This window comes from Anolis sagrei, chromosome 3, assembly GCF_037176765.1.
Source record: "Anolis sagrei isolate rAnoSag1 chromosome 3, rAnoSag1.mat, whole genome shotgun sequence".
NCBI classification, from domain to species: domain Eukaryota; kingdom Metazoa; phylum Chordata; class Lepidosauria; order Squamata; family Dactyloidae; genus Anolis; species Anolis sagrei.
The window spans coordinates 148,102,279-148,128,549 of record NC_090023.1 but is presented as its reverse complement, the minus strand read 5'-3'; the positions used below and the strand labels follow the sequence as shown (position 1 = coordinate 148,128,549).

At 39.2% G+C, this 26,271-nt stretch overlaps 1 protein-coding gene across 25 annotated transcripts in view; it reads left to right on the top strand.

The window, feature by feature from the left end:
* Nucleotides 1-26,007, top strand: part of CAMK2G (calcium/calmodulin dependent protein kinase II gamma) — a 168,099-nt gene extending 142,092 nt beyond the window's left edge. For 8 of the 25 annotated variants that reach the window (XM_060769151.2, XM_060769158.2, XM_060769155.2 and 5 more), the window contains 6 exons: nt 377-425; nt 3,164-3,277; nt 16,821-16,896; nt 19,035-19,129; nt 21,607-21,852; nt 23,506-26,007. In XM_060769151.2, the coding sequence (XP_060625134.2) occupies nt 377-425; nt 3,164-3,277; nt 16,821-16,896; nt 19,035-19,129; nt 21,607-21,839 (567 nt within the window). In that variant the 3' untranslated portion in view covers nt 21,840-21,852; nt 23,506-26,007. Of the gene's footprint in view, nt 1-376; nt 426-3,163; nt 3,278-7,051; nt 7,184-16,820; nt 16,901-19,034; nt 19,130-21,606; nt 21,853-23,505 lie in introns of those variants that run through there. The other 17 variants (XM_060769160.2, XM_060769164.2, XM_060769163.2 and 14 more) reach the window with 4 other exon arrangements.
* Nucleotides 26,008-26,271: the final 264 nt, after the last annotated feature.

Sequence of the window (26,271 nt, the reverse complement as noted above, 5' to 3'; positions counted from 1 at the left end):
GCATTGGTGTAGCAATTGTGAGGCCGCAGACCATATTTTAGTTCTTGACCATTGGTGTACAGTGGTTGGGAACCACTGTACTACAGCCACAAAAGATACTGTTGCTGCTTAGCAAATGTAAGTTCAAGATGCTCCTTACAGTTCTCCCTAAGAGGAGACAAGTAGCAGAATTTCATCTATGGGAAGTTTCAAGGAAAAATCCTAATTGCAAGATGATCTGAAAAACTACTCATATGTGAGTGATTGCAGTCTGTTATTTTATTTTGTTCTCTTGTTTCACCCGTTTTTATCCATTTCCCCCCTACTGTTTCTCTTGAACATGTCTGCTTTATTTGTTTGTGATGATGTTTCCATCTACAAACATTTTGCCTTGCAGGGTTCCACTGAAAGCTGTAATACCACCACTGAAGATGAGGACCTGAAGGGTAGGTGCCTCAGTAGAAAGCAACCAGGGATTTTAGAACCACTGGGACAAAGAGAACAGTTCCTGTGCCAAGTTCCTTACCTGTTGATTTGGATTGATTTGTACTATATTCCCAATTGCTGGAATAAGTGGTATTAGGCTACCGGTTGTAGTAAGAAATTGGCTAGCTCCTGGACTTGCAGGTATATCAGCAAGGCACGTTTAACTCTGCCTGGTTTTACCTGTCCCAAATTTTCTAGATTTACATGAATTTTTAGAATTCATCTAATTTTAGCAGTTTTGAAGATAAAAAAGCTGCTACGTTTATGCTCCTGGCAGAAACACAAAAAATACAGATTGCCTTTGAACTCTTTCATATCTTGGATCAACATGTAAAAGCAAAGAGGAAAAATCAACTTTCATTGCTTTCAATATACTAACGATTGCATCTATTGAAACCAAACATAAATGGCCTGCATGTGTAAAGCAAGGAGGTTCTTTGCTATTAAGAGGAGAGTGTTCTCTCAGTAGGGGTATGGTATTTGCCCAAGAGCTTTTTGCTTTGAAGCTTCACCTCCTCGCCTGGCAGCTGTGAAGAGGGAGGTTTGAGAAGAGGGAGAGTGCCACAGAGCTTTCTCCATCCAACCTGACTGGAGACATAATCCTGTTCAGCTTCCCTAGTTACAAGAATTGCTCCCATTCATATCTCCTAAGTAGTCATGACTCCATCAACACTTCCTTCTTTAGGTTAGGTGAACATATTCGTGAAACCTGTAATACTCTTTTAATTGCATATAATGATATAACAAATCTAAGGTTGGCAGCAAGAAATCTGTTTCCTCTGGGTTCTGTTGAGTTGCTTAAGGTGTTCGAAACATTTTCATCTCATTTTAGAGAAGTTTTCCAATATTTGGCATAAAACTGTCCTATCAAAAGAATGCTCCGAAAATGTGAAGTGTTTCTTTGTCTCAGATGGATAGGAATCACAGAAGTGTATTGGTAAATAAGTGGACCTCCTTAGTCTGTATTCAGCCTCCCCACCCTCATTTCTAAACATAGAGGGGAAATAGATTAGCAGTTTCTGCAAAGGGCACATAGTAGCAGTCTCTTTTTGGAAGAAGGGATTTAGATCTGCTACTTCTCATTCTTTGGTGGAAAGACCCTCCAGCAAAACTAGTTCCTGCCCATCCTCACAGATCTTGCTGTTCCAGAGCCAGCCCTTGAGTCCTTCTACTTTGCTTGAGGAAATTGGAAACTATAAGCAAGGTTGGTCCAGGATTTTTTTTCCTGCCTGGTGTGAAAGAAATAATGGTACCCCCCATTCCTTATACAGAAGCAGAAATTAGAAGTAGCATGTTACAAGCAAATATTACTTGTAGTGCGTTACTGGGGCGGGGTTAATGAAGTGAATTTGCAAAATAATCTAACAACTGGTATCTTCATTATTTTTAATGTAACAGTGTCTACTTGTTATTTTCCAACTGCTTGTCTTGGGGCCCTACCTTTAAAGGGTTTTTTTAAGGAGTTAAACTAAAATATTAGTAATGTGTTACTTTTAAAGTGACACTTAGTAGGCAACATTCCAAGATCTGTACAAGAGATCATTAGACTGGCATGAGAATCTTACTTCAACACCAGTAGTAGAGCATCATTATTTGTCACATCATCTGAAGCTTGTGGGAGAGATGGTGCAATGCCACATTGTCCTCCAGCAAAGGAGAATTGCTGCTGATGATCATTCCACATCACCCAGTGCCTGCCAGCTGAGGCAGTTGTTTCCCTCTGTCTAATGATAGGGTTGATCACGGGTGTGACAATAGAATAACTAAACATTTGAGGTAAGAGCCTTAGCTGTTTTGCTTACTTGAAAACACTTCCCCACTATGCCCGCTTTGAGATTTGAGCTTTTACAGAAAAGGAATATGTTTAGTGAGAAGTGGTGGAAAGAGAGAGCTCCGAGGTGAGTGTCCATTGCTCAGAGGTCAAGCACATGCACAAAATCCTTGCATGTCCTGTTAAAAAGATTTCTGGTAATAGGTTTTGGGAGGAACGTCGCCTGTTGCTATCTTGGAGAATTAGTGCCAACCACAGTAATAGATAGTACTGAATTAGCTGAGCTGGTGGTTTGAGCCATTCAAGGCCATTTCCAAAGTTCATATCCACACATGTCAGTCCAGGCTTGCAAAAGAAACACTTCAAACATCATAAAGTTTAATTTTTCATTCTCTGTGCAGGGCATAGAAAAGTCATTGGCCTAACTGCTAGTTGTGTTATTTTTACATGAAAAAGCAGTGTTTGCTTGAAAATGATATAGCTATAGTAGCTACTGAGGGAATGATTTCCCTGTCATGTCCTCTTACACATGTGAAGGTACAATTTCCCAGAATACTCTTTGGCAGTCCAGTCATCTACTGGAGCTTAAGCCCTGTATCCATTATTATTATGAATGTGTATTTAATAGATGAGCTGCTGGAGACCCTCACACTCATGAATTCTTCACTGTTGACTAGATGCAGGTCAGTAGGGTCAATGTTTCAGGCCCTCACACTTTGTTGCTTTGATGTCAGCTTCAAGAGGAGGTGCTGGGAAGCTCCACTCTCAGTATATACAGTACCCACTACAAAACCTTTGTACAGAGCCTTACAGTTGCTTTGATGTCTTGTTCCATTCTCTTTTTTTACTGAATGTACATTGTTTTTGCTTTTGTTTTTGTGTGTGTGTGTGTTTTGTGTATATTATTTTAATTCTTTGCAATGCAAGCGCCCCCTCTCTCCATCGGGGATGGCAGTTCAGTGCTCGAAGGACGGAGTCACTGTGAGAGCAAAACCCAGACTGAGTCCATGCAGTCCCAGCTTTCTCTGTGTTATTCAGCCAGTAAGTCCAGGGTTTACAGCATCCTTTCCCTGCCTTGACTCACTCTCACTCTTCCTCCTTCTCCTCACTTCCCATTTCTCTGTATCTCTCTATTCCTGCAATATTCTTTCAGAATATTGATTCTCATCTCCAGAACTCTAGTCTTTTAATTCGGTTCATCTTCTTTCCCAGAACCATCCCTGCCCATGTAATACTTTCCAGAGAGATTCCTATTCCTTTTCACTTCACCCTATCAATAAAATGAAACAATTATTTGGCTGATTTTCATTCCCTGTTTTCCTTTCCAAGTTACCAGTTTTTCCTTGCTTGGACATATGGCTATTGATATGTATACTCAGATAGTCCACTTTGTTTTTCCATAAATGCATGGTTTTGTAAGACAAAAGGCATGATTTGGGACCTGTTCAGAGATATTTACTAGTAAACTGAAGTCTACAATAGCCATGAAGATCATGCTGAAATGTTTGTCAGATTGTGGCCGGTTAGCCTTTGTTTCTTTTTTATGGACAGGCATGAAACGAAGTGTAGAATATTATTAGAGGTGATCGAATATGTCTTCTTTTTGCATTCCATACAATTGAACAAGGAAGCCTTGATGATGTAGACCACTAGTATATGCCTGGTATTTTTTAACTATGAGCTCTCGTTAATCTGGGCCAGCATGGCCAGGTCCTCAGGGTTATGGGAATTACAGATTTTTTATTGCGAGATTGGCAAATTGGCAAATTGCCTCTCTCTTAGCTCTTGCACATGGAAGAGAATAGACAGTGGTCAGTTTCAGATTCATATACAAATTTCAGATTTTCCCCAGTATGTGTGCTCCATAGGCAAAGTATAATATTTGAAATTGCCTCTGTATGAGCTGGTTATCCATTAGATCTCAGTTGAAATAGGTTATTTGTATCATTTTAGTTATGAAAAAGCACCACTGTTTCCCGTCTGCTTTCAGCAGTCCATTCAAATTCTTATCTGTTGTTTGCTCAGGTCCTGGATACCATATATGCATAGCTCTAAGGTTTTTTTTTTATTTAGGTCTATGTACAGCTCCCAAATTAACTTTGCTCAAGTAAGGCCCCAGTCCTTAGGAACAAAGCAAAGAGGAATAATGAAGAATTTTGAATATTTTTCCTAAGATTTGTGGGTATTATTGGCTTTTTACTAGAACATATCTATTTTTCCTATGAAACAAACATCATTTCACCCTGTGAAAATGGGGTGTATTCACATAGACTTCTGAATTCTGTTTGTTGATCATCGCTCATATTGACTTTGTAACCAGGAAGGCCCCTTATTGTAAGCCCTCATTTGGACTTCTAAATCATCAATTTTGATAGGAACCCCCTGCTCCCTGAGGCCCAAAAGTAGTCTTGTTTCATTTTTCAAAATTTCTCCCAGAGGCCCTGGATAGGATAAAAGTTATGACAGGGTGCTGTACAGGGCACACTGCTTAATCTAGTGTCTAAGAGAGATGTTTTTCACTTGTCCTTAAAATTGATTTGCATTGATAAAGGATAGAAGTTGCATGAATCTTCCAGTGATTAAGTGGGATATGCCGAGGAATGTTCATTTAGGGCTCTCATCTTCTGCCTCTATTTCATCTTTCATCTTTCTTATTGGGATCTCAAGGGAAAGCATGTGATGGAACCTGTAAAGAATTTGGAAGAAGTTGGCCCAACAGTTAGAGAAGAGCCGTATATTATAACTTAACATACATACTCACTAGTGTTATATACATGCATTGCAATTCAATGGTACATGGGTAGATAGAGCAGAGGAAGAAAATGTCCTCTCCATGCACCTAACCTAATTCAGCCCACCCTCCTCAAGATCTGTCCTTGCACACCTGGTCTTCCAATTTGGAAGGTAACCTGTGGGTAAGGCACAAGTAAGGGAAGTTCAGCCTGTGGACCACATGCAATCCCAAACATCTTTTGTGATTCCCAAAGCATTCTCAGTTGAATATTTTTTTAAAAATTAAAACTCACTGCTGTGCCCCCAAAATTCTGCCTGGAGTGGTAGTACCACCCACCCCAAAGGTTTTCTCAAAACCCTGAAAATTGGGTGCAAAGCTGAAAACTGGAAGTAGACTTCTAATAATTTGGGAGGGGTGTTTTTTGCTGGGTTTGGCACATGATTCACAAATTGTCACCCTGCAGAGGTGAAAATTAATTTCCCATCCTTGAGAAAGAAGAGTTCTCCCTTATCTCTAATCTTATACCAGATATAACAGTGGGACTTCCCTTTCTAATCCCACCAGTTGTGTTCCATTGAGAACACATGCAGAGATCCTTTGGTCTCTAATTTGAGATAGCAGATCATTCGCAGAAGGTCACACTCATGTTGCCAATGGGAAATGTGAATAAGGCAGGGACAATCCCTGTTTTGATATTGTAAACAGTAGGGGCATTTTCCCTCCAAAAAAAGGAAAAGAACTCTGTGCCCCTTTCTGCATGAAAAATGAAAAAAAAAATGACAGGGTGCAGTTAAATGGTAAGAGAGGGACTTTGGTTTGAGACCCTGTTGAGTCAGTTCCAGGACAGTATGCGGCCCAGTTTCTACAGTCAGTCCATTTCCCTATCCTTGTAACACAAGTATATAGAGGAATTATCCATCCAGGTGATGAGCAGACCAGTAGAACTTTAGCAAATTTACAGAATCAGATGCCTTCAAACTATTTCACAGAACTCTTTATCCCTCTTGCCCCTCAAAACATACTGATTTGGTGAGCAAATACATGGGGGAGGTCTAACATTGTCTTAACTAAACGTTAATTGTTGAAATGAGATATTTGTGTATACTTGAATATAAGCCGATGCACCTCATTTTACCACAAAAAACTGGGAAAACATATTGACTCGAGTATAAACTGATGGTGGGAAATGCAGCAGCTACTGATAAATTTCAAAAATAAAAATAGATACCAATAAAATTAAATTAATTGAGGCATCAGTAGGTTAAATGTTTTTGAATATTTACATAAAAATGTAACTTAAGATACGACTGTCCAACTCTGATTAAACCATTATTCTGACCACCTTCCATGTAAATGTGCTTACGTATCCTTCCAATAATAATAGAGTAAAATAATAAATGTAATAAAAATAATAAGAATAGAGTGAAATAATGGAAATGTAAAAATAACAGTAATAATTATTTAAAATAATAAATGTAATAAGAATAGAGTAAAATAATAAATGTTATAATAATAGACATAAAATAAATGTAATAATAATAATAAATACAATAAAATAATAACAATAATAATAATAACAGCAACAGCAACAACAGAGTTAAATAATAAATAGCCTTGACTTGAGTATAAGCCAAGGAGGGCTTCTTCAGCCTAAAAAAAGGGCTGAAAATTAGGCTGATATTCGGGTACCTACAGTAATTTCCAACACATTTTGAAGTGTTTATAATGTAGAACCATATATTCGGTGTATTAACTAAGGTAGAAACCCTACATGTTTGGAGTCGGCATACCATATATATGGTGCTTTATCTGGTGCGCCTCTGATTGTAGGATATTCCTCTGTCTTCCAAGCACACTATATTTCTTGGTTACTACTTTTAAAAGGATGGGGATTTCTTTCTTTCTGGAATGTTTACTCCATTTGGTGTGCCTTGTAGAAGTGCATACAGAAACCCCATCAAATATGCTCTGTCTGGAATTGGTGTGTGCTCTGAGATTGACTGTGTGCCTGTGTGTTTAGTGCAGTCCTTGTTTTGCTTTCTGATTTAATTTTTATTTTAATGCTTGCATTTGTTTTGCAGCTACTACTACACAATCTTGTGAAGAGAAACTTCTTGCCTGGGAAAGCCCAGGGCAAACAGTGGAGTTGGATCGTGCTCAGTCGGAGCCTGTCCTAACTCCAGTAGTTCCGTTTGCAATTAACAATCCACCATGTAAGTTAGCTGTTAATTAGCAGGAATAGAGCAATCAGTAGTGGCTTCCTCGCTTTTTCACCTTTTCTTGACCTTTGCTTCCCTTCCCCATTTTTTCCCAAAGGACATGCTTCTTCCCTGTGTGATTGTCTAGCAAAAAAGCAACCTCATTCATTTAGTCCTCTAGGAAGTCCTCCTCTGCCATGTTCTCGTGCTATTTATTTTCATTGTAATAGTGCTGTCACTGGGAAATCTTTGGACAGACTACATATTTGTTAAATTGCTAGTTTCCTTATCATTACTGTTAGTTAAATTGTAGATACTGTGTTGTGATTGTTTTTGAATGGGGTGGGGAAAATATTGTCCACCTGAAAAATCTAGAAAAACATTGACTTCGTCTCATTAAGTTAGGGTGAAAACTTGATAGCAGGAAAATCATGAATCTTTTCCTTTCTTCCTTTTCCTTTCTTTACTGAAGTGTTTAAAGCTTCTATATAACTAGGTGACCATATATTTATATTTTTTGCAAAATATTTCTTTTTGCAAAGAAATTCTGGGAGCCATCTAAAATCTAGGGACTGTTTTCATAAGTACCTGGTATCTCTGGTGATACGTTGACATGGATAAGTCAGCCTAAGGTTTTGGGATTGGGGTTTTTTTTACTATATTTTTCAGACATATTCAATTCAGTAGCAGAACGCACAATTAAAAACACACCACGATTAATATCTAAAAGCTTATGTAAACAGATTTGTTTATTTTCTGACAGAAGGAAAGCAAGAAGGGAGCCATCCTAGCCTCCCTATACAGTTTCAACGTCTGTGAGCAGCCTTTGAACAAGAAAGGCCCTTTTTCTTGTTCCCACTAAGTGGTGTCAACCTGTGACCCTTCAAGTGCTTTAGACTTCAGCTCCCAGAATTTCCTGGCTATTAGGACAAACTGGTTAGGGTGTCTAGGAGTTGGAGGAACAAACATTTGGAGAACCGCAAGTTTAACACCTCTACACTAAGCATACCCAAGAAGGTGATGGGACAGAGAGATGGGCTTTTCCGAAATACCTTCAAGCTGTAATGGGCTTATGTAGGAAGATACAGTCTTTCAAATAGTCTGGATCAAAGCCATAACATATTCAGTAATGAAGTGTTATTCCAGCCATACATATTTTAAAATATCATCTGTATATCATTTTTCTTAAAGGTTGATACTCTGTGTAGAGATTAAATAACCCTGACTGCAGCTAATAATTCTAGATCAGATTGGAAGGAATTGTGTGGCCCTTCAAATGTTTGTGGATCAATGATCCAAGAAGTCCTGACCAGCATAACCAGTGGTGCAGAATGCTAGGAATTGCAGTTGAACTACAACTAATGCGCCACACACACAATTTCCATTCCTGGTGTGCCATATGCCGCATTTCACAATAATTGCCTTTGCATAAGAGTCACACGCCCCCTTGTGGGTTCTTGTTTTGTTTTTTTTTAATGATCCATCACATAAGAGTTGCACCCTTAGTTCATGAGAAGGCAACATCAGCCTAATTGCCTCTTCCCTCTGAGCTATGAAGAGTTCTCTTGGTCAAGGCAGCCTTCTAGAGCTCAGAGGGAAGAGCAACCGGGCGAGTAAGCCTTCACCCATCCACACACACACCCTTTCCCCCCAAAAGGGAGATAAAATGTGACTATTACGCAATGAAACCAAGTAATTCCCCTGAGAATAACATTACTATGCCTGGAATAGCTCAGGAGATCAAAAAACATGACAAAATTGCCCACTATATGCCTTTGGGGTGTGGAAATTACTTTTAGTTAAAAATGAGATGGTTTGTTACTATGTAGAAAGGCGGGGATGTGACCCTGAAATCCAACAGAGGACAGATGTCCAACCCCAGGCATTGCTTCCCTTTACTATAATTACTAGACCTCTCTGTTTTGACCAATCTACATTTTGGTGGCATTATATATCATATGAGATTTGTCAGCAGGTTTTTATGGCTTTCTGAATATTGGATCTTAGAAATACTCCAAAGGTAGTCCGAAGTTGTATTTTGTAATATTTGCTTACAGCTTCCTTCAGAAATAGTCAAGTTGTTATGTGAAACTCAAGGTGTAGGAGGCAATGTATGATCTCCACATGCTATTATAGATATCTGTCATCAGCCTTGGCCACCAGAGCCAGCAGTGATGCATGACAGGTGTGGCAGTCCAAGACCATCTGGAGGGACACAAGTTTCTCCCATCCCTGCTGTAGCCTTTATCTGAGGACAAGCCTGACTGAACTCTGTAGAGCTTCTAAGTACATGGGTATAGGATTCCAATATGAATGTTTAGACCAAGCAAACATATATTATGTGACTCTGTGTGCTCCAAAATCCAGGATAAATGCTGCTCATCTTCAGTAAATTAGATTGACTTTAGTCTTTTATGCTTGTACTTCTTTTAAATTTAAATTACATGTTACTCAGTTTTACTGTAAACCCATGTTAGGGAGAAAAGTGGAATGTCAATCAATCAACACTAGAGATGTAAAATTTCCAGAAGCTTTGAAACGATGGGGGAGAAGGTATGTTTTTGGTTTGTTTGTTTTTTTGGTGCAGTGGGGTGAGGGATAGGAAAATTGAACAAAGCACTCTTTATAAATTGAAAAGTCATTTTGTTACTTCAAGAATATTAAGTCTTGCTATAGTAAATTGAATTTACTTTTTAAAATTGAATTTACTTTTTAAAAATTCTTACAAATTGAATTCAACATCCTAGACTGTAAGGAGCATCTGAACTGTAATAAACCTCTTTGGTTTTGCCATTTTGTGAGAATAGAAGAAGCCATCAGAAATTGTAAATGTTATCTTCTAGTCCTCCATAGTGTCAAGCTAATACATAAAATTAACTGAGAAAAGGAAATTAGAGCCAGGAATAACAGACTATTTAATGTGGAGGATCTTGCCTTCTCACCCACATTGTGAACGGACTAGTATGTTATTTGTTCTTGTGGGCTTTAACTGTTTCTTCGTATTCTGGAAACGTGCTGCAGGCAGTGGGTCGCTTACTCATTGCACAAGTCTGTGGGTCACCACAGTGAGTTACTGCATATAATCTTGTGTCTGTAGGGTTTTAAATTGCTTGTTGACCTATAATAACCTCATGAATTTTATAGAGTTTTCTTAGACAAGAAATACTCGAGACTGGATTTTAAGAATCTCTTCTTCTGGAATATAACTACAGCTCCTGGTCATCATCAGCAGCAATCACTCGTGTCCAAGTATGATTGTCTTCCAAGTGTAGTGCCTTGGTAGTGGGTCCGTAGGTGACTGTAGAAATGTATTCTTGATCTGCATGTTTTTCCGCAGTGAGGATATTGGTTTTCAGGTGGAAGGCAGTCCCGGTCAGACTTGGCTTGACGTGCCTTTCTCTTGACACATTTCTCCCTTTCGCCCTATATTTGTGCCTCTTTGAATTCCACAGCACTGTTGGTCATAGCTGACCTCTAGTTAGAATGCACTGGGGCCAGGGCTTCCCAATTATTGGTGTCTATGCCACAGTTTTTAAGGTTTTAAAGATCAGCAGCCAGGCTACTAATCAGAGACAGCTATAGGTAGCACACGGTGCCTACTAAAGCAGCTCCACTGGCTGCCAGTAAGCTTCCAGTCCCAATTCAAAGTTCTAGTTATCACCTATAAAGCCCTAAACAGCTCGGGTCCTGCCTATGTTTGTGACTGCATCTTGGTCTCCCTATGAATATCCCAATGCTCAAACACTCTCTGCTTCATTTGGAAAATGATGCACTCGCAGAGCTCAGACAGTGTTGTGTTTCAGTGTCAATATTGATTTTTTATGTGGAGAGGTGGCTGTCAAGGAAGCAAAATCGTCAGCATTTTCTAACATTACATCATTAAGCTGTATTTCTGGTATTGCAGAGGGATTGGCTGGTGCCTGCTGAAAGAGCACTTTGTTTTTCCTCGATATTCAGTAAGAGGCCAAGCTTTTTGTATGCTTCTGTAAAGGTGTTTAGAGTGGCTAGTAGGTCTTCTTCTGAAAGAGCACAAATTACATTATCATCTGCATATTTGAATTCTATGACAGATGTGAGCTTGGTTTTGGCTTTCAGTCTGCTGAGGTTAAATTGTTCGCCATCTGTCCGATAGATGATTTTCACGTTGGTAGGAAGCTTCTTATCAACAAGGATCATAGCGATGAAGATGGAAAATAAGGTTGGGGCAATAACACATCCCTGTTTGACACCTGATTCCACCATAAATGAGTCACTTTGGGAGTCACTGCTGTCCAAGACTGTTGCCATCATGGAGGAGCTGCAGGAGGTTCACAAATTTGTCAGGGCATCTGATTTTTTGGAGGATGATCCAGAGAGCGCTGCGATTCACTGTGTCGAATGCCTTTGCAAGGTCAATAAATGCCATGTACAGAGGTTGATTTCTGTTCCCTGCATTTTTCTTGGAGCTGTCACATCCACTGTTCCTCTGGAGGGGCAGAAGTCATTCTGGGAGGATATCTTCTGAAATAGGTAGAATGTGGTTTGCAAGAATTCTTGCAAGGATTTTCCGAGCAGAGATTAGAAGAGGGATACCTCGATAGTTTTCACAGTCTGTTCTTTCCCCCTTTTTGAAAAGGTGATGATGGTGGCATCTTTAAAGTTTGCTTGGATTTTCTCAATTGCCCACACTTTTTAAATGAGTTGGTGGAGTAGTTGTGTCACCTCAGGTCTGCCCTCTTTAAAGATTTTAGCAGGGATCCCATTAGGTCCACCGGCTTCATTATTTTTTAGTTGGTTGACGACTTTGCTGACTTCCTGCAAACTAGGCAGTGCTACAAGCGCACCCTGGTTTGTTGTTGCAGCATGTTGGAATTGTGGTTAAGGAGGCTGTGGTAGTGCTCTGTCCAATGTTGTGCAATAGATTTTTTTTATCCTTCAGAAGTTTGGTTCCATCTGATGAGCGTAGAGGGCATATGCCATGATTTCTTGGTTCATAGATGACCTTTGTGGTGTTAAAAATCACCATGCATCATAGATATCTTTAAGGTATGGCTTTCTTGAGCCTTTTTTGTCTACCAGATGTTCTTGAGTTCCCTGTTTCTTCTTTGGACCATTCACTGATCGCCATGGACTTTAGTTTGTTTTGTTTATTTTTTCTAGAAGATGTCTATGCATGAGCTTTTTAGGAATGGAGGTCAGAGCACAGTCAATCCACACACAGTCTTCACAAAATGAGGGTCCCATCCAGTTGCATGGGTAACATGAACGACGGTGGCTTCTCAACTGTTGCAACCTTTTTCCACCTTCACAGCCATTGCAACATGTACCATGTTGTCATCCACCTGCTCCACTGTTGAGGTCTTCAGGGGGTTCTTGGTCTAAATCCTCCCTTGCGGCCCCTCCTGGGAGTACATGACTCCAATAGTTACGCCCACAGATTCATTGGAACATGCAAGCCCCTTCATCGCAACAAGCTGACAATCGGTCGAGGGATTTTCCATAAAGCTACTAACCATGGCAAACCCTGCTTAGCTTGCAAGATCAGCTGGTGACTTTAGGGTGTATTACGTAAAAGCATACTTGCATGGTTTTATTTAATTCATAATTTTGAGAGAAAATATTCCATAACACACACACCCTTTGGGGGGGGGGGGGGGAGGATGTTTCAGGGACTAAAAGATAGTTGTTTCCCAGGCCTTCGCATTTTTAATCAGTGTATTACTGCTTGGATCCAGATTGATATTTGGAATGCATCTATTCAAATTAGGTTAGTCATGGTATAATGCTTGGAATTAAACATTCATCTCATTCAGTTTGTTTCCAACCTATATGTAGTTGGTTTGTAAAGCAACTTGCAATAGGTTCTTATTTTCCATGCTTGCATGGCTTAATTGTGAATGAGTTCCGAACAAGAAGTGGTTTGCTTACCACATCATCTGAAACAGGGATCCTGGTAGCTGGCAGGCTGTTCCATTTACAAGTGTTCCTAATTGATTTACAAATCCAGGGTTGTTTGGGAGCAACAGATATGAACTATCCCCTCTTTTCCATTACTGTTGTCATTAGAACGAAAAGAGGTAATCATCCACACTCACTGTGATAACAGCAACTTTCCCTACTTCTGAATTTCTTGGATCTCTTTTATAAATAAAATTATAATTTGATATATAATTGCACTGTTTGGTTATTTGGCCCTCTTATTACTAAAAATGTTTTTAAAAGCTGTATAATGTGAAATGATATCTCAGAGAATAATCTGATGATCATGAGGTTTAGTTAGTGCTAAAATCATCATCATCATCATCATCATCATCATCATCTTTATTTGTTTCCCATCCCATCTCCCCATAGGGTACTCAGAGCAACTAGCATCAGAAAAGGAATGTAGTCAATGCCAACAAATAAATACATGCATAAATAACTTAATAAAACATGTAAAAAGCACAACAGCAATTTGGTCATTTAAAAATCATAATTAAACAATACAATAGAGTACCACACTGAACTCTGCAAATTATGTTAAAAGCCATATTCCTATTCCATTCCATATTTCTTAAAACCTTAACCATGCTTCTCCGTGTGCTTTGGTGCACTGTAACATTTTAAACTGCTCTGTGAAAGAGGTCAATGAGGGGGCCATTTTGAGTTCCTTTGGAAGGGAATTTGGAAAATAGACCCTGTGGTCTCAATCAGTATACTTTTTGAATTCTTCTTTCATTTCAAATTAAATATGGGGGAATCTGTAAATGGACCCAATCTCTTGTGATAGTTTTTTGTAGCCCGTTCCCTTGTTCTGTAACCTTAGGTGCAAAGAACTAGATATAGGTATGTTAATTTAAGCTTTATCCAGGTATGCTTGGGGGAAACTGGTTGTGTTGCCTTCATATATGGTATTGCACTTATGGGAGCAGCCTCAGTAATGTTTGTCTCTTACAGTTTCTGCATGTTGAATGTCATAGTCAGAGTTACAAAGATGCCTATCATCGGTCTACCTTTATTTTAATCCTCTTTGATTTGGCTAGCCATCATTGATATTACAACACCAATCAACTTTGGTTGACTTAATTGGGGATGATGCTGAACCTGCCATTTTGGAAGACATCGCAGGTGATGATTCTGCCCGATGATCTATAGTCCCACTTATTGTTACAGTGACAACAGGCACATCTACTCTGACCACTCAGGTTAGATGGCCCTAGATCAGCTTCATGGTGGTCAAACACTGTCCAAAGCTGATCGAAGGCAATGTGGGGCAAAGCCACCTTAAAGTGGCCTTGCTCCACATTAACCTGAAGCACGGGATGATTTCTGGCCCAGACTATTCCCTGACTTTGGGCCTCTCTGAATAGAATGGAACCGGACATAAATGTTTTCACTTCCATCTTATGTTTCCCGGGCTCAGGTAGCTTAAGGACATGAGATGGCACTTATTGTCTCCTTCCTCCATGTTTCAGCCAAACCACATTTGGCACCACTGGACAATTGGAAATTTCTCCTGGCTCAGCAGCGGCTGAGTTACGTGTCTGACCATCCCACACCAGATCATCCCCAGTTTAGTGGATCAGTGTAGATCCGTCCAGTATACCTCTTATTGGTGAAAAAATGTCCCATCATAATCACTAGGGGGAGTAATCTGTATAGGAATATAACATTAAAAAGTTCAAAAGGCTTGCTAAGTTCTTATTGAATATTGATTCAGTGGCAGAGCTGTTCGTTTTGTACTGGCAGAAGAAAGTATTGGGAGAGAATGAAGTTGTGTTCACATCTGCTTTACAGATATGTGTTCAGTGATCGTGCAGTTTGTCTTAATAGTTGTATTTTGTTCTTGGTGGCTGTATATGTCATGTACTATAAGAAAACTTGCATCAGGGTGACCTCTTTTGACCAAAAATGGGGATAGGAATACAAAAGTTGTTTTCCATATGAAAACTTCTATCTGATAATGAAAAATTTCCATGTGCGTTCCTTTTCGCCATCCATGCATCATGTCTGTATATGTGTTCCTTTTCCCCCTCAAATAAATTGTATAGATGAGGATTTGGTTTGAGTTCTGTTTCAAGGTGAAAACTAACTTGGACATACATTTGTAAAGCTGGAGAAATGGGGGATCCAGTCAGTTCCAAATGGGAAGAAAAGATTCAGATCATTGGTGAGCCATCAAATCAAATATGGTGCATATTTTTCTGTATAGCTAGATGAGGAGTTCAATATTCCTCCTTGGTAGATAGCCTAGGAGTTCAAAAGCTAAAAAGTGTGGCCATTCCTAAGTCCCTGTTACCATTCTGCTTGTAGAAAACCCTCTTAGCAATGATGTATTCTCTTTCTACCTTAAAAAAAAACAGATGTTGTGAAGTGGAAGTTCCTCATTTTTGTCCACTGGGAGCCATGTTCAGCATACAGCCTAAAGCCTAAAAAAAGGCTTTCGAACACTTTGTGAATCATTCTGTCTGCATTCAATTTGGTTCAACCTCAGCTATTGCACAGACTTATTCTAGTGAAACCGTAGCAGTTATGGCTAAGTTCTTGCTTTTATAGGCTCACAAAGCTACTTCTAAAAAAATATCATTAGTAAATCAAAATAATATGTAGTCTTTCCTACAAGCAGTATGTGTGAGAGTAATTGTTGGTGGCTGAGGAAGGGATTAAAAATACAGGGAAGAAGAAGCAGTTAATAACGACTTGGCAGCAGGTCAATAAATACATCGATAACTTTTTCTTAAATTATCAAATTAGAGATTGGAATATGTCAATCTGAGACTAATGAGCAGAGGAGCTGTAATCAAAGCAGTTATTTCAGCTGTCAAGTGGCCATCGTAGCTCATTTCTTTATATAAATAAGTAAATATGTCCTTCTGTCTTCAGGGATTTTGCAGAATCCTGTCGTTCTTTATTTTTATGGAGTAATTAATAAGAAGACTGGTAAAAAGTGAGAGACATTGTCACAGCGAATACAAAAATAATGCCATTTCTCACCCTACATCACGGAATGCAAATCAGGACCATGGGCACCACCATCCGCTCTCTTGCTCTATCTGAAGTGATTCCTTCCAGTGATATAGCAACAGTTTGCATTGCATACATGCAAAGCATGGGGAATACAAACCTGTGAAATCAGTGTTTATATTAAACATTCTATGTTAAAATGGACATAGGAGATGTTGTACTAAATGACAGGGAGAGAAAGGGAGAGGAAAGACATTACAGAGAAGGAGATGAAACTCACGAGTCTTGCTCTCAGTATTGTAACTGCAACTGAGAGGTCAGTATCATTATGTCTACATTAGGTCTATCTCTTTTCTTAACGTCTCCACCCTAGAGTTTCCCATCACAGAGGCACCATCATGGCGGTTTCACAGTAGCCATTTCACAAATCCTATACAGATTACAAGAACTGAGCCTTAGGTGTAGTACTCCGGTAGAGTTTCTTCCACATATTAGTTCTGCTATTAGACTTGCTGTCTTTCCTTTCTTCCTATATTCCTTCCATCTACCAGACTCCATTCATTCAAATTGATAGCTGTCATTACTGCTCTTCTGAAATGCAACAAAGCAGTCACCACTGGGATCAAAGCAAGTGGTAGCTTTGTTGATTCTTCTGGAGGAGGTACTGTTTATGGCCTGCTTTTCATAATTCAGTGTAGAATAAAGCTACCTTCTTTATTCTTCTTCTCAGTGCGTAAACAAGAGATAATCAAGATAACAGAGCAGCTGATTGAAGCAATCAACAATGGAGATTTTGAGGCTTACACGTAAGTAAAGAAGTGCTTTCATAATAGCTCCAGATGATCAGGTAAGCATAGCCAAAGAAAGTTGAGTACCAGAAAGAAAACTCACCAGTACAATTTAATGCAGAGCAAGAAAAATGAATATATAATTTTAATGTCTATAAAATTAATAAATTCATACTTATTTTTGCCCACCTTGTCTCTGAACACTAGGAAGGCCGGGACAAGTCTTGCTTCTTGCTGTGATTTCAGTGAGCCTCAGATGCAAACTAGCTTTACCAAGTGCAGCATAGCTGACATAAACATTAAACACTTATGCACACGTTAAATAAACATTGTATGGTTCCAGTTCACAGTTCAGGCAGCGGACGGAACACATATTATCATATACTTCTTTCGTACAAAAATATTCCTGCACATAGAAAATTAATATGGGTGGGCCAAGATTTATAGCCTGTATATATTTATCCCTGATAAACCAGCTTTCTTTGCACATCGAATTCATATTCCATGATTTGTTTCTCTATTTTGAGGTTCTATTATTCCCTTTACAGCTAGGCCTCTCTCAGCATTTCTCTGATTTCTCTGATATTTGATAACTTGAAAGCTGATCACATTTTTTAACATGGGAACAAATTATAAAGTAACTTTCGGTACAAGCTGCCACATATATAATAAGTGTGTCCATGCAGTTGCCTCTATATTTCCCATTGTCAGTGGACCCGTGGATGACAACCTTACTATGAAGAGTTAATTTATCATTTAGCTCGGTCAGAAAGAGAATATGTTCCCAGTTGTTTTGAATATGAATCTGTAATTTATAGATGGATATATTCAAACAATTATGATTACTATAGAAAATTGAATACCAGTCATAGTATTTTCATTGCATATCAGCATGTGCATGCCCGTGCACATATGCAAACCAGCCTTTTACCAGAGGTGCTCAAATCAACAGTTGGTGTCTGTTTTCTGCATAACATTTCAGTGAACTTTTGCTGACCACTTGCTCTTTACAACCTATCCAAGAAAGGATTAATTTCAATCACTGCCCAGGTGAGGCAGCTGTTTTGGAAGTATTTCCTATTAGATCCCTTGCTCCTCCTCAGTTCTTTCTTATTGCCTTGCCCAGAAAAGGTCATATATTGATTCATTTGTTGTCCCTTGACTTAAATTTTTAAACTGTTGTTATTTAAAGTTGTACTCATAGTTCTTCATTGGCCTTGTAGGCTTTAATTCTTCCATCCATTTGTGCTCTTGAACCACAAGCCACTTCAGCTTCTGTTCAGTCCAGCCATTTCAGTCAACATCCTATTTTATCTCCAGATCTGGGCTGGCAACATCTAGCTGACTGGCAACTGAGAGCAGTCTATTTGGACAGAGAGTTTAATACTTTTTTTAGTCTCGGGGCAGAGTTCTGTCCATAGAACAGCGGTTCTCAACCTGTGAGTCCCCAGGTGTTTTGACCTACAACTTCCAGAAATCCCAGCCAGTTTACCTGTTAGGAATTCTGGGATTTGAAGGACAAAACATCAAGAGACCCACAGGTTGAAAACCACTGCCTTAGAATATGCCAAGTCATTTTGAAAGAGTTGCTCAGGGTGCAGCTACACTGTAGAATTAATTATTTGACCACACTTTAACTGGCATGGCTTAATTCTGTGGAATCATAAAAATTGAATCTTTATTCTGTAAAATAAAGATTCAATATTGGTCCTCCATATCCACAGATTCAACCGTCCACTGTTGAATTTTTTTTCTAAGTTCAAAAATCAAATCTTGATTTTGCCATTTTATATAAGGGAGAGTGTTTTCCTAGGCCATTAGATATAATGGGATTTGAGCACAGATTTTGTGATCCATGAGGGAACCTTGAAACCAAACCTCATAATATATAGTTATGTGAGAATAAACAGCAAAAATGGTAGATTACTTTGCAGTTGGGAATGAAAGATACAGTGTTTCCTGCCCCAAGGTTTTTTCCCCTAAGCAACAGCAGGCTCTAAAACATGTTGCATGTGACTTGAAATACAGGCTTATAAATTTTCCGTCCCTCATTAAGGAGGCACTTAGAGACATTTTTTGCATCAAAATTATAAATGTCTATGAAAGACCTGAAGGATTTAGATACTGATGAAAGTGGATTCCTTTGTTTGTTTTAGGAAGATCTGTGACCCTGGGCTGACCTCATTTGAACCTGAAGCACTGGGAAATCTCGTGGAAGGGATGGACTTCCACAAATTTTACTTTGAGAACTGTGAGTGATATAAAAATGCCCCCTCACCCTATCTGCCTAGGGAGAAACGAACTGTAGTTTTTCTTGGCTTTGGAAGACGAATTTTGGAATAAATGCCAGTGGCTTTGCACCATTTATGTATTGCAACTTTAGTATAGTGATCACATATGTTTTGGATTTAGGTTGCTCCCAAAATTCTCATCTGATTTTTTTCCCCAAGTGTGAAGTTATCACTTACCTAGTCTTGTTTTTGTTGGCAGAAGTAATGTATTGACGCAGGGAAGGGGAAACCTTACCCTGGAAGCGTCAGCTGCCCCACCAAGGGCCAGGGGTCCATGTATTGCCCTAACAAAAAGCTCCCCCTATTCCTAGCTTGGAAGGGGAGTTCCCACTCTTCCATCACTGATAGCAGGGATCATTCCCACTTCTTTTTTCAGTTGGTGTTTCTGGGAGTTTTAGGTAGGACTTTATTTTCCTCTTCTCCACACTATCTGTGATCACTTTGAGTTGAAGTATTAGGGACAATTTTTCAGGGTGATGGTAGAGGTATATTGTGAACAGTGGTTTGTCTCAAATAAATGTTTTTTATAATGCACCATGACTGTCCCTCAGAATCACTTCTGAAACTTTTCAAGAAGTAGAATTCAGATCAGTCTTCCGTTGTTTTTGTTTGAATCCAGATCTATCTTAATGAACTTTGACTTCGAAATTTTTCAGATTTTGTTAGCATCCTAAGTTTCTTCAGGGCATCTCACAACATTTTTATTGCGTCATAACTTCAAATATGTGGGCAGGCCTGTAGCCAGGATTTTGATTCAAGGGGAGCTGAGTTTGATTCGGGGGAGGGGGGCTGAGTCTGAGTGAAAGAGGGTCTACCCTAGCAAACCTTTTGTATCGTTACCCCAATACCCCCATGCATATGAGATATATTGAGCATGGTGATCAGATCATGATATGAAACATAACAGTTTAAATAATGCCAGTAAGGCCTTCTCGCGGACCACCAAGCCCCTCAACCCCCCCCCCCCCCGGCTACATGCCTGTATGTGGGAAACTTAGAGCTTACAGTTTGTTACAAAATTATTGAGTCGTATTGTTGTTTTTAGGAAGTATATCATTGTCCAAAGAGCATAAATACAGCTTTCTTTTTTTCTCAAGAAAATAGTATTATCTTTGAAACTTTAAAAAAAACCTTGGAATATAAGGAAGCTAAATTAGTTGAGGATATGGTAAAATTATGTCAAGATTGCTATACTATCTATCCCTGCATATTGCTCCATTTTTATCTATTATATTATCCATAGAAGTGGCAAGTAAAACATCATTGTGCAAAGGAAAACCTAAACAAGTGTGGAAATAGTAACTGAGACTGCAAAGCTACTAGTGTATCAATCCATCACTTGAAAAATATCTATACACAAGCCATTCACAAGCTTAAACATTTACAAGGCCTTTTTTAAAACTAGATATTATACTTCTTGGCAGCAAAGCTCTGTTATTGTTTAGAGGTAAAGGACCTTTTCCCTTGATCTTCACATATTTTGGGCACATGTGAGTCATGCAGCCCTTCAGGTGTTGTTACAATACAATTTCCAGCAGCCCTAATCAACATAACCAATTTTGAGAAATGCTGAGAATCACCTTTCAGCATTCACAGTAGGAAAATGTTACCCCACTCTCCCGGGACTACTTGCATGGCCATACATGTTGCCCAGGGGATGCCCGGATGTTTTGATGTTTTACCATCCTTGTGGGAAGCTTCTCTCATGTCCCTGCATGGGGAGCTGGAGCTAACAGAGAAAGCTCATCTACGCTCTCCCCGGATTCAAACCTGCGACCTGTCAGACTTCAGGCCTGCTGTCACAAGGGTCTAACCCACTGTGCCACCCTAGGCAGCATCCTTGCAGATGGCCAATTCTCCCACACCAGAAGTGACTTGCTGTTTCTGTAGTCGCTCCTGACACACAAACAAATGGCCATACATAGCTGTGGTGATGAGAATTGAAACCTAAAATATTTGGAGGGTATGTGTTGAGAAAACTTACTCCAAGAGACTTTATGATGTGCTATCCCATTATGTAATAAAACCAATTCTTCTTTTCCTATAGTGAGTTGTTTATTGATGTTTATTGATGGTTATTGATGTTAATTGCTTAGTGTACTATTGTATCAATTATTTTTTAAATGCTTTGTATGATGTTTGCATTGAATTTTTGCCGCTGTTTGTTGTTAACCGCTCTGAGTTGCCTTATGGCTGAGAAGAGCGGTATACAAATAAAGTAAATAAGTAAAATAAATAAATATAGTAGAGGAAGCACCTAAATGTAATTATGTAAATAAACTTGGAGGGAGTAGGCTATAGGGAAATGAAAGCTAAAATAGATGGATGTGTTGAAACAGTGGAGAGAAAGCAGTCGCTAATAGGCACTAATGGGTAAAGACAGTTTCTCTTGACAAGAGGAAAGTGGCAAACCTAACTCTTTTTCATGTGTCCTCAGTACTATCCAAGAACAGCAAGCCAATCCACACCACCATCCTGAACCCGCATGTTCATGTTATTGGCGATGATGCTGCCTGCATTGCCTACATCCGCTTGACACAGTATATTGATGGCCAAGGCCGTCCCCGCACCATGCAGTCTGAAGAGACCCGTGTCTGGCACCGCCGTGATGGCAAGTGGCTGAATGTCCACTACCACTGTTCTGGGGCTCCAGCAGCTCCGCTCCAGTGAAGCTGAAACATGGGTATGTCTGGCCAGGAAAACCCACAGATACAAAGAGGATGGGGTATATATAAGACAGAGATACATTTGGTAAAAAAAGATATGCCCAGGAGTTTGTGAAGGAGACTTGCAAATTAAATGTCAACAGTCATGGCCAAATAAAGAGATTTCTTTGGCCAGAACCAAGGAAGTGAATGCCCTCTTAAAATACAAGAATAGGAATTCATTTGGTAACATTTCTCCTATTCCTGCATTATGCACCTTAGGAATTAGATGGAAAGTTACTTAAGCAAAATTTGATATTTGATACTTTTTTCAAAATCTTCATGAACAAAGTACATAATTACTTAATGAAATTTACATTGATAGCTTTCTGTATTTACGTTTGTGTGTATTTAATAACCTGCCTTTCTCACAGCACAATACCAAGAATAGATTAAAATAAACTATAGCGAAAAATGGTACTAAAGTTAAAAAAACAAACAATTTTATTCAAAACATGTAGTAAAACAGTTTAAAACAGAAGAAAAAAAGATAAAATCACACTATACTCCATTTAAAAGATCCTTCCACCACATAAGTTAAAACCTAAGATCTTCTTAAATAAAAGGGTTTTTGCCTATCAGCAGAAAGAAAGTAGGTACATGGGGAAATGAATCTCCCATGGGAGATAATTTCAAAACCTAGGAGCAATGGCCAAGAAGGCTGTCTTCCATATCTACACCAAATATACTTGTGATCATGATGGGACCAAGAACAAGCCCTCAGGAGTGTTGGAAAGTTGAATTTTAGAGAAATCTCTCAGAGCTTCAAGTTATGAAATTTAGAAAATTGCATTTGATAGACCACATCAGCTCTAGTTTCTGATACAGAACATATGCCATCCAGTAGTCTCCATCTGCTCGCCCACAGAAAACCATATTTAATAATCTAGAGCTGATGTGGTAGTAGTAATATTTTGTGGGTAGTCAGTCTCTCCCCTCCTGACATCCCCGTTGCCTCTACTATAAGAGGGTTTTGTGAGACCAGTTGCTCTCGTTCCCGTGTAGTTTCAAGGCAATGGTGTAGTAATGCTGAGGCCATTACTAGAGGTCTATATTCACACAGGTACGAGATGCATTGCAGAGAGGGAACTAGCTGTTGTCAATTCCATTTACATCTATATGTTTGAAATCTGCACTGAAAAAGGTGTGGGGGTAACAATAATTTCACTCAAGTTGAGCAACATTAATAAACCAAAAGGAAAGGACCAACAGTTTTTCCTGGGGTAGAAACTGACATACTTGGAATGGAACAGATGCAATTCTGGGTTAATTGTTACTCACTTGGAGCACTTGCAAAATCATACAGTCCTTTTCCATCCAAGTCATTCCTGCTCTTAGGAAATTAATTTTCCTTTCTCTTTTCCCCACTGACATTTTACTATGGTTGAAGATTGCACCATTCCTACTATCACGTATGGTTAATCCTGGGCAGACTGTGTCTTGTAACCAGAGTTTGCTAACTGGCCTTTTATCCTGCTGTAGAGGCCACTTGGTTTAACATCTACATTTAACTTCAATGCTGAGTGAACACAACTAGAGTTATGTAGTTAATGGGTGTTTGCAAATCTCCCAATGAAAACTGTTCCTCTAACCTGACATTCCCTTCTTATTTGTCCCCTTTCTGATTGCAGCAGCTTTCGGAGATACTCAGCAGGAGGGCAATATGTTCTCAGCAAGCAGCTCTGGAGTGCCTGAATTACAGCAATGGTCATGTCCGTTTTGACGTTTAAAAAAATATGAATTACAAACCGGCAGCAGCCAAATGCACGAAACCCTGCATGAATCTGATGCTCCAGGCGCTGCCATCTTTCTGTTGTTTTTCCATGGATCCATCGTGTCTGTTTCTGCTGTATGAAGGTGTCTTATAAATCTCGAGAGAAACCCATATTGTTTGTATAGAAAAGAGATCATCCATGATGGAGTGTCCCATGCCTCCTCTCCAAGGCAGATGATGGGGCAGCAGCTGTGGAGCATCTTTCAGAACCAGAGCAAAGGAAGAGGGGAGGGAGCAGCTTAGGCAGCAGAATTCTGAAATCTGTGCTCCGTGGAGGCAGAGTGGGAACTCACCTTGTGTTCAGGTTGTGCTGCAAATTTAACCGGTGAGATGTGGCTGGTGGAGCCCCCTGCCCCTACAGGCCAGCATGGAGAAAAGGGGGGGCAAGATGGAATGAGGACATTTTTTCAGCCCTCTGCCATCCAGCAGACTGATTTGAGCCCAAGTGTCAGTGGTGGAGATGCAGCAGTCAGCAAACTGCTTGGCCACTTGCTCCCACTGACGGACTGCGTAAAAATGAACAAGAATGTTTTCAAGGAACAAGCAAAAGCTGGTTTTAAATAGCATAGGAGTTTGCTCTTCAGAGATGCACTGGTTTGTACAAACAGCCACTCCTCAGGGGGTGTGAAGTCAACTTATAAGGGTGAAGTTTAAGAGCAAATGACAAGGGAAAGAAAGTACATGAATGGCTTTTATTTTATTTGATTTTCTGCTTAGAATAGATGGGATCCAGAGTGCTGCAGAATATGTGCTCCTTAGAAAACAGTTGAAAACCGTTGTGTTACATTCTGCCCTGATGATTTGCACACACATGTGTTTGCTTCTTGTATGGTGTGTAACTTAGTTTGTGTTTTTTTTAACATACATATATATTTGTGTGTTTGTGTGTGTATACACACATGCATACATACACATGTGCACCCCCATAATGATAGGGCTAGCTGGTTTCCCAGTTTTTTTCTGATGAAACTAGCAAAGGGAACCAGCAACTTCAGGCAAGTGCTTTTTCCACTAGTCCAGTCCCTCTAACATTGCTTTAAGTCCTGTTTGTCCCACTGATTTTTAAAAATGCCCTTCCTGATCTATAATGGTATATTTATTTGGTAAATCATTGGATTAGAACCTATAAGAAGAAGGTTCTACTTAACCTGTTGAAGTTTTCTCTGGTAGAGTAGAAATCTTATGTACCTCACCTAAACAGGAGGATTGCCATTTAGCATCAACTATCTTGGTCTCCCCTGCTAGAATTAATTGATGTTCTTTATTTCCTACATGGGAAAAGTTGGGGTTTTAGATTTTGGACATTGCTTTATCCTGTTTCTTATTGGAGATAGAAGGCTTCGTAGTAGACTTTCAAGCAGAAGTTTACCCCCTTGCTTTCTATATATCCCAACTTTGAGGGAGTGGGATTTTGCATGTCCACTAACTGAATTTGAGAATGCCTTTGCTGCCTAAATCAGAATATTTAGTGAAGGCAAACTTTTAATGTAATTTAGGCAAAAAAAAAAAATAATTTCTATTTTGCAGGAGACATCCCAGTTCCTATTCCTGTGAATAAGATACTATTAGCTCAAGCCCACAGCACTTATCACAGCTTATTTCCAGTGTAAAAAAGGGCACTCGCTCTTTGCAAAAGATTGTTTGTGCAAATCCTCCTCCTTCCTCTTTCAGCTTCAATAAGAGAGTTATATGGAAGGGAGATGTGGGTAGGGGGAGTTCTGTGTGTGTGTGGGAGAGAGAAAGAAAGAAAGAGAGAGAGAGATGCTAAACTTTGAATATAGAACATCCGTAGACAGTACCAAGCTAGTGAGAGAGGTAACCAAGAAAAGCCTTGATAATTTTATTCAGGTTTTTAACAATAACGTGGGGAACAGGAAATTAGTTATGCAGCTTTTTTAAAAAAGGCAAAATTCTGCATGCTTCTAGGTCTGATCTTTCCTTGTCTATTTATCTGAAAATTATTAATAAGAAACCCTCTGTATTAAGTATCTGCATCTTTCAAAATATTTTTGGAACAGTTTGAGTTGGATTTTTTGTCTTTGTTTTTGCACAGTCTTTAAGACCTGTTCTAATTAATAAGAACCTTAGCTTGGTATGGCCACATTATCAAATACAGCTATAGACGTTTAGCATTCTTAATGTTCTCTTATGGGTTAATGTAAGCATCTATATAATATATCAAGTTTTAAACAGGAAATGGAAGACGTTTGATGCAAAAATTTTGCATGATAGAGAAATAATTGAAATCAAGTTAGGTCTTTATTTCCTGAATGTTGGTAGACCCTTCATAGCTTTGTTATAATGAAACCTTGAACTGAAAATATTTAATAAAATAACAATGAAATGATGCAAAAAAAAAGTCCACATTATTTTATTCTTTTGAGTTCCCAGAAAGATTGAACGTGTGCTATTCAGGAATGTTCTTTCTTCCTATAGAAACAGTATGTTCATTTTATGGTATTTTGAGTTTGTGATGAAGTAGCAGATTTGGGGGGAGGTAGGCTTTTGAAAAGGAAAAGTTGTCTGACAAAGCAAGTGGTGCATCTTAAAATAACAAAGGATTAGTTGTGATGAAAAAGGGCTTTGCCAAATTTCTGCTGACTGGCGATAAACTCAAGAGCAT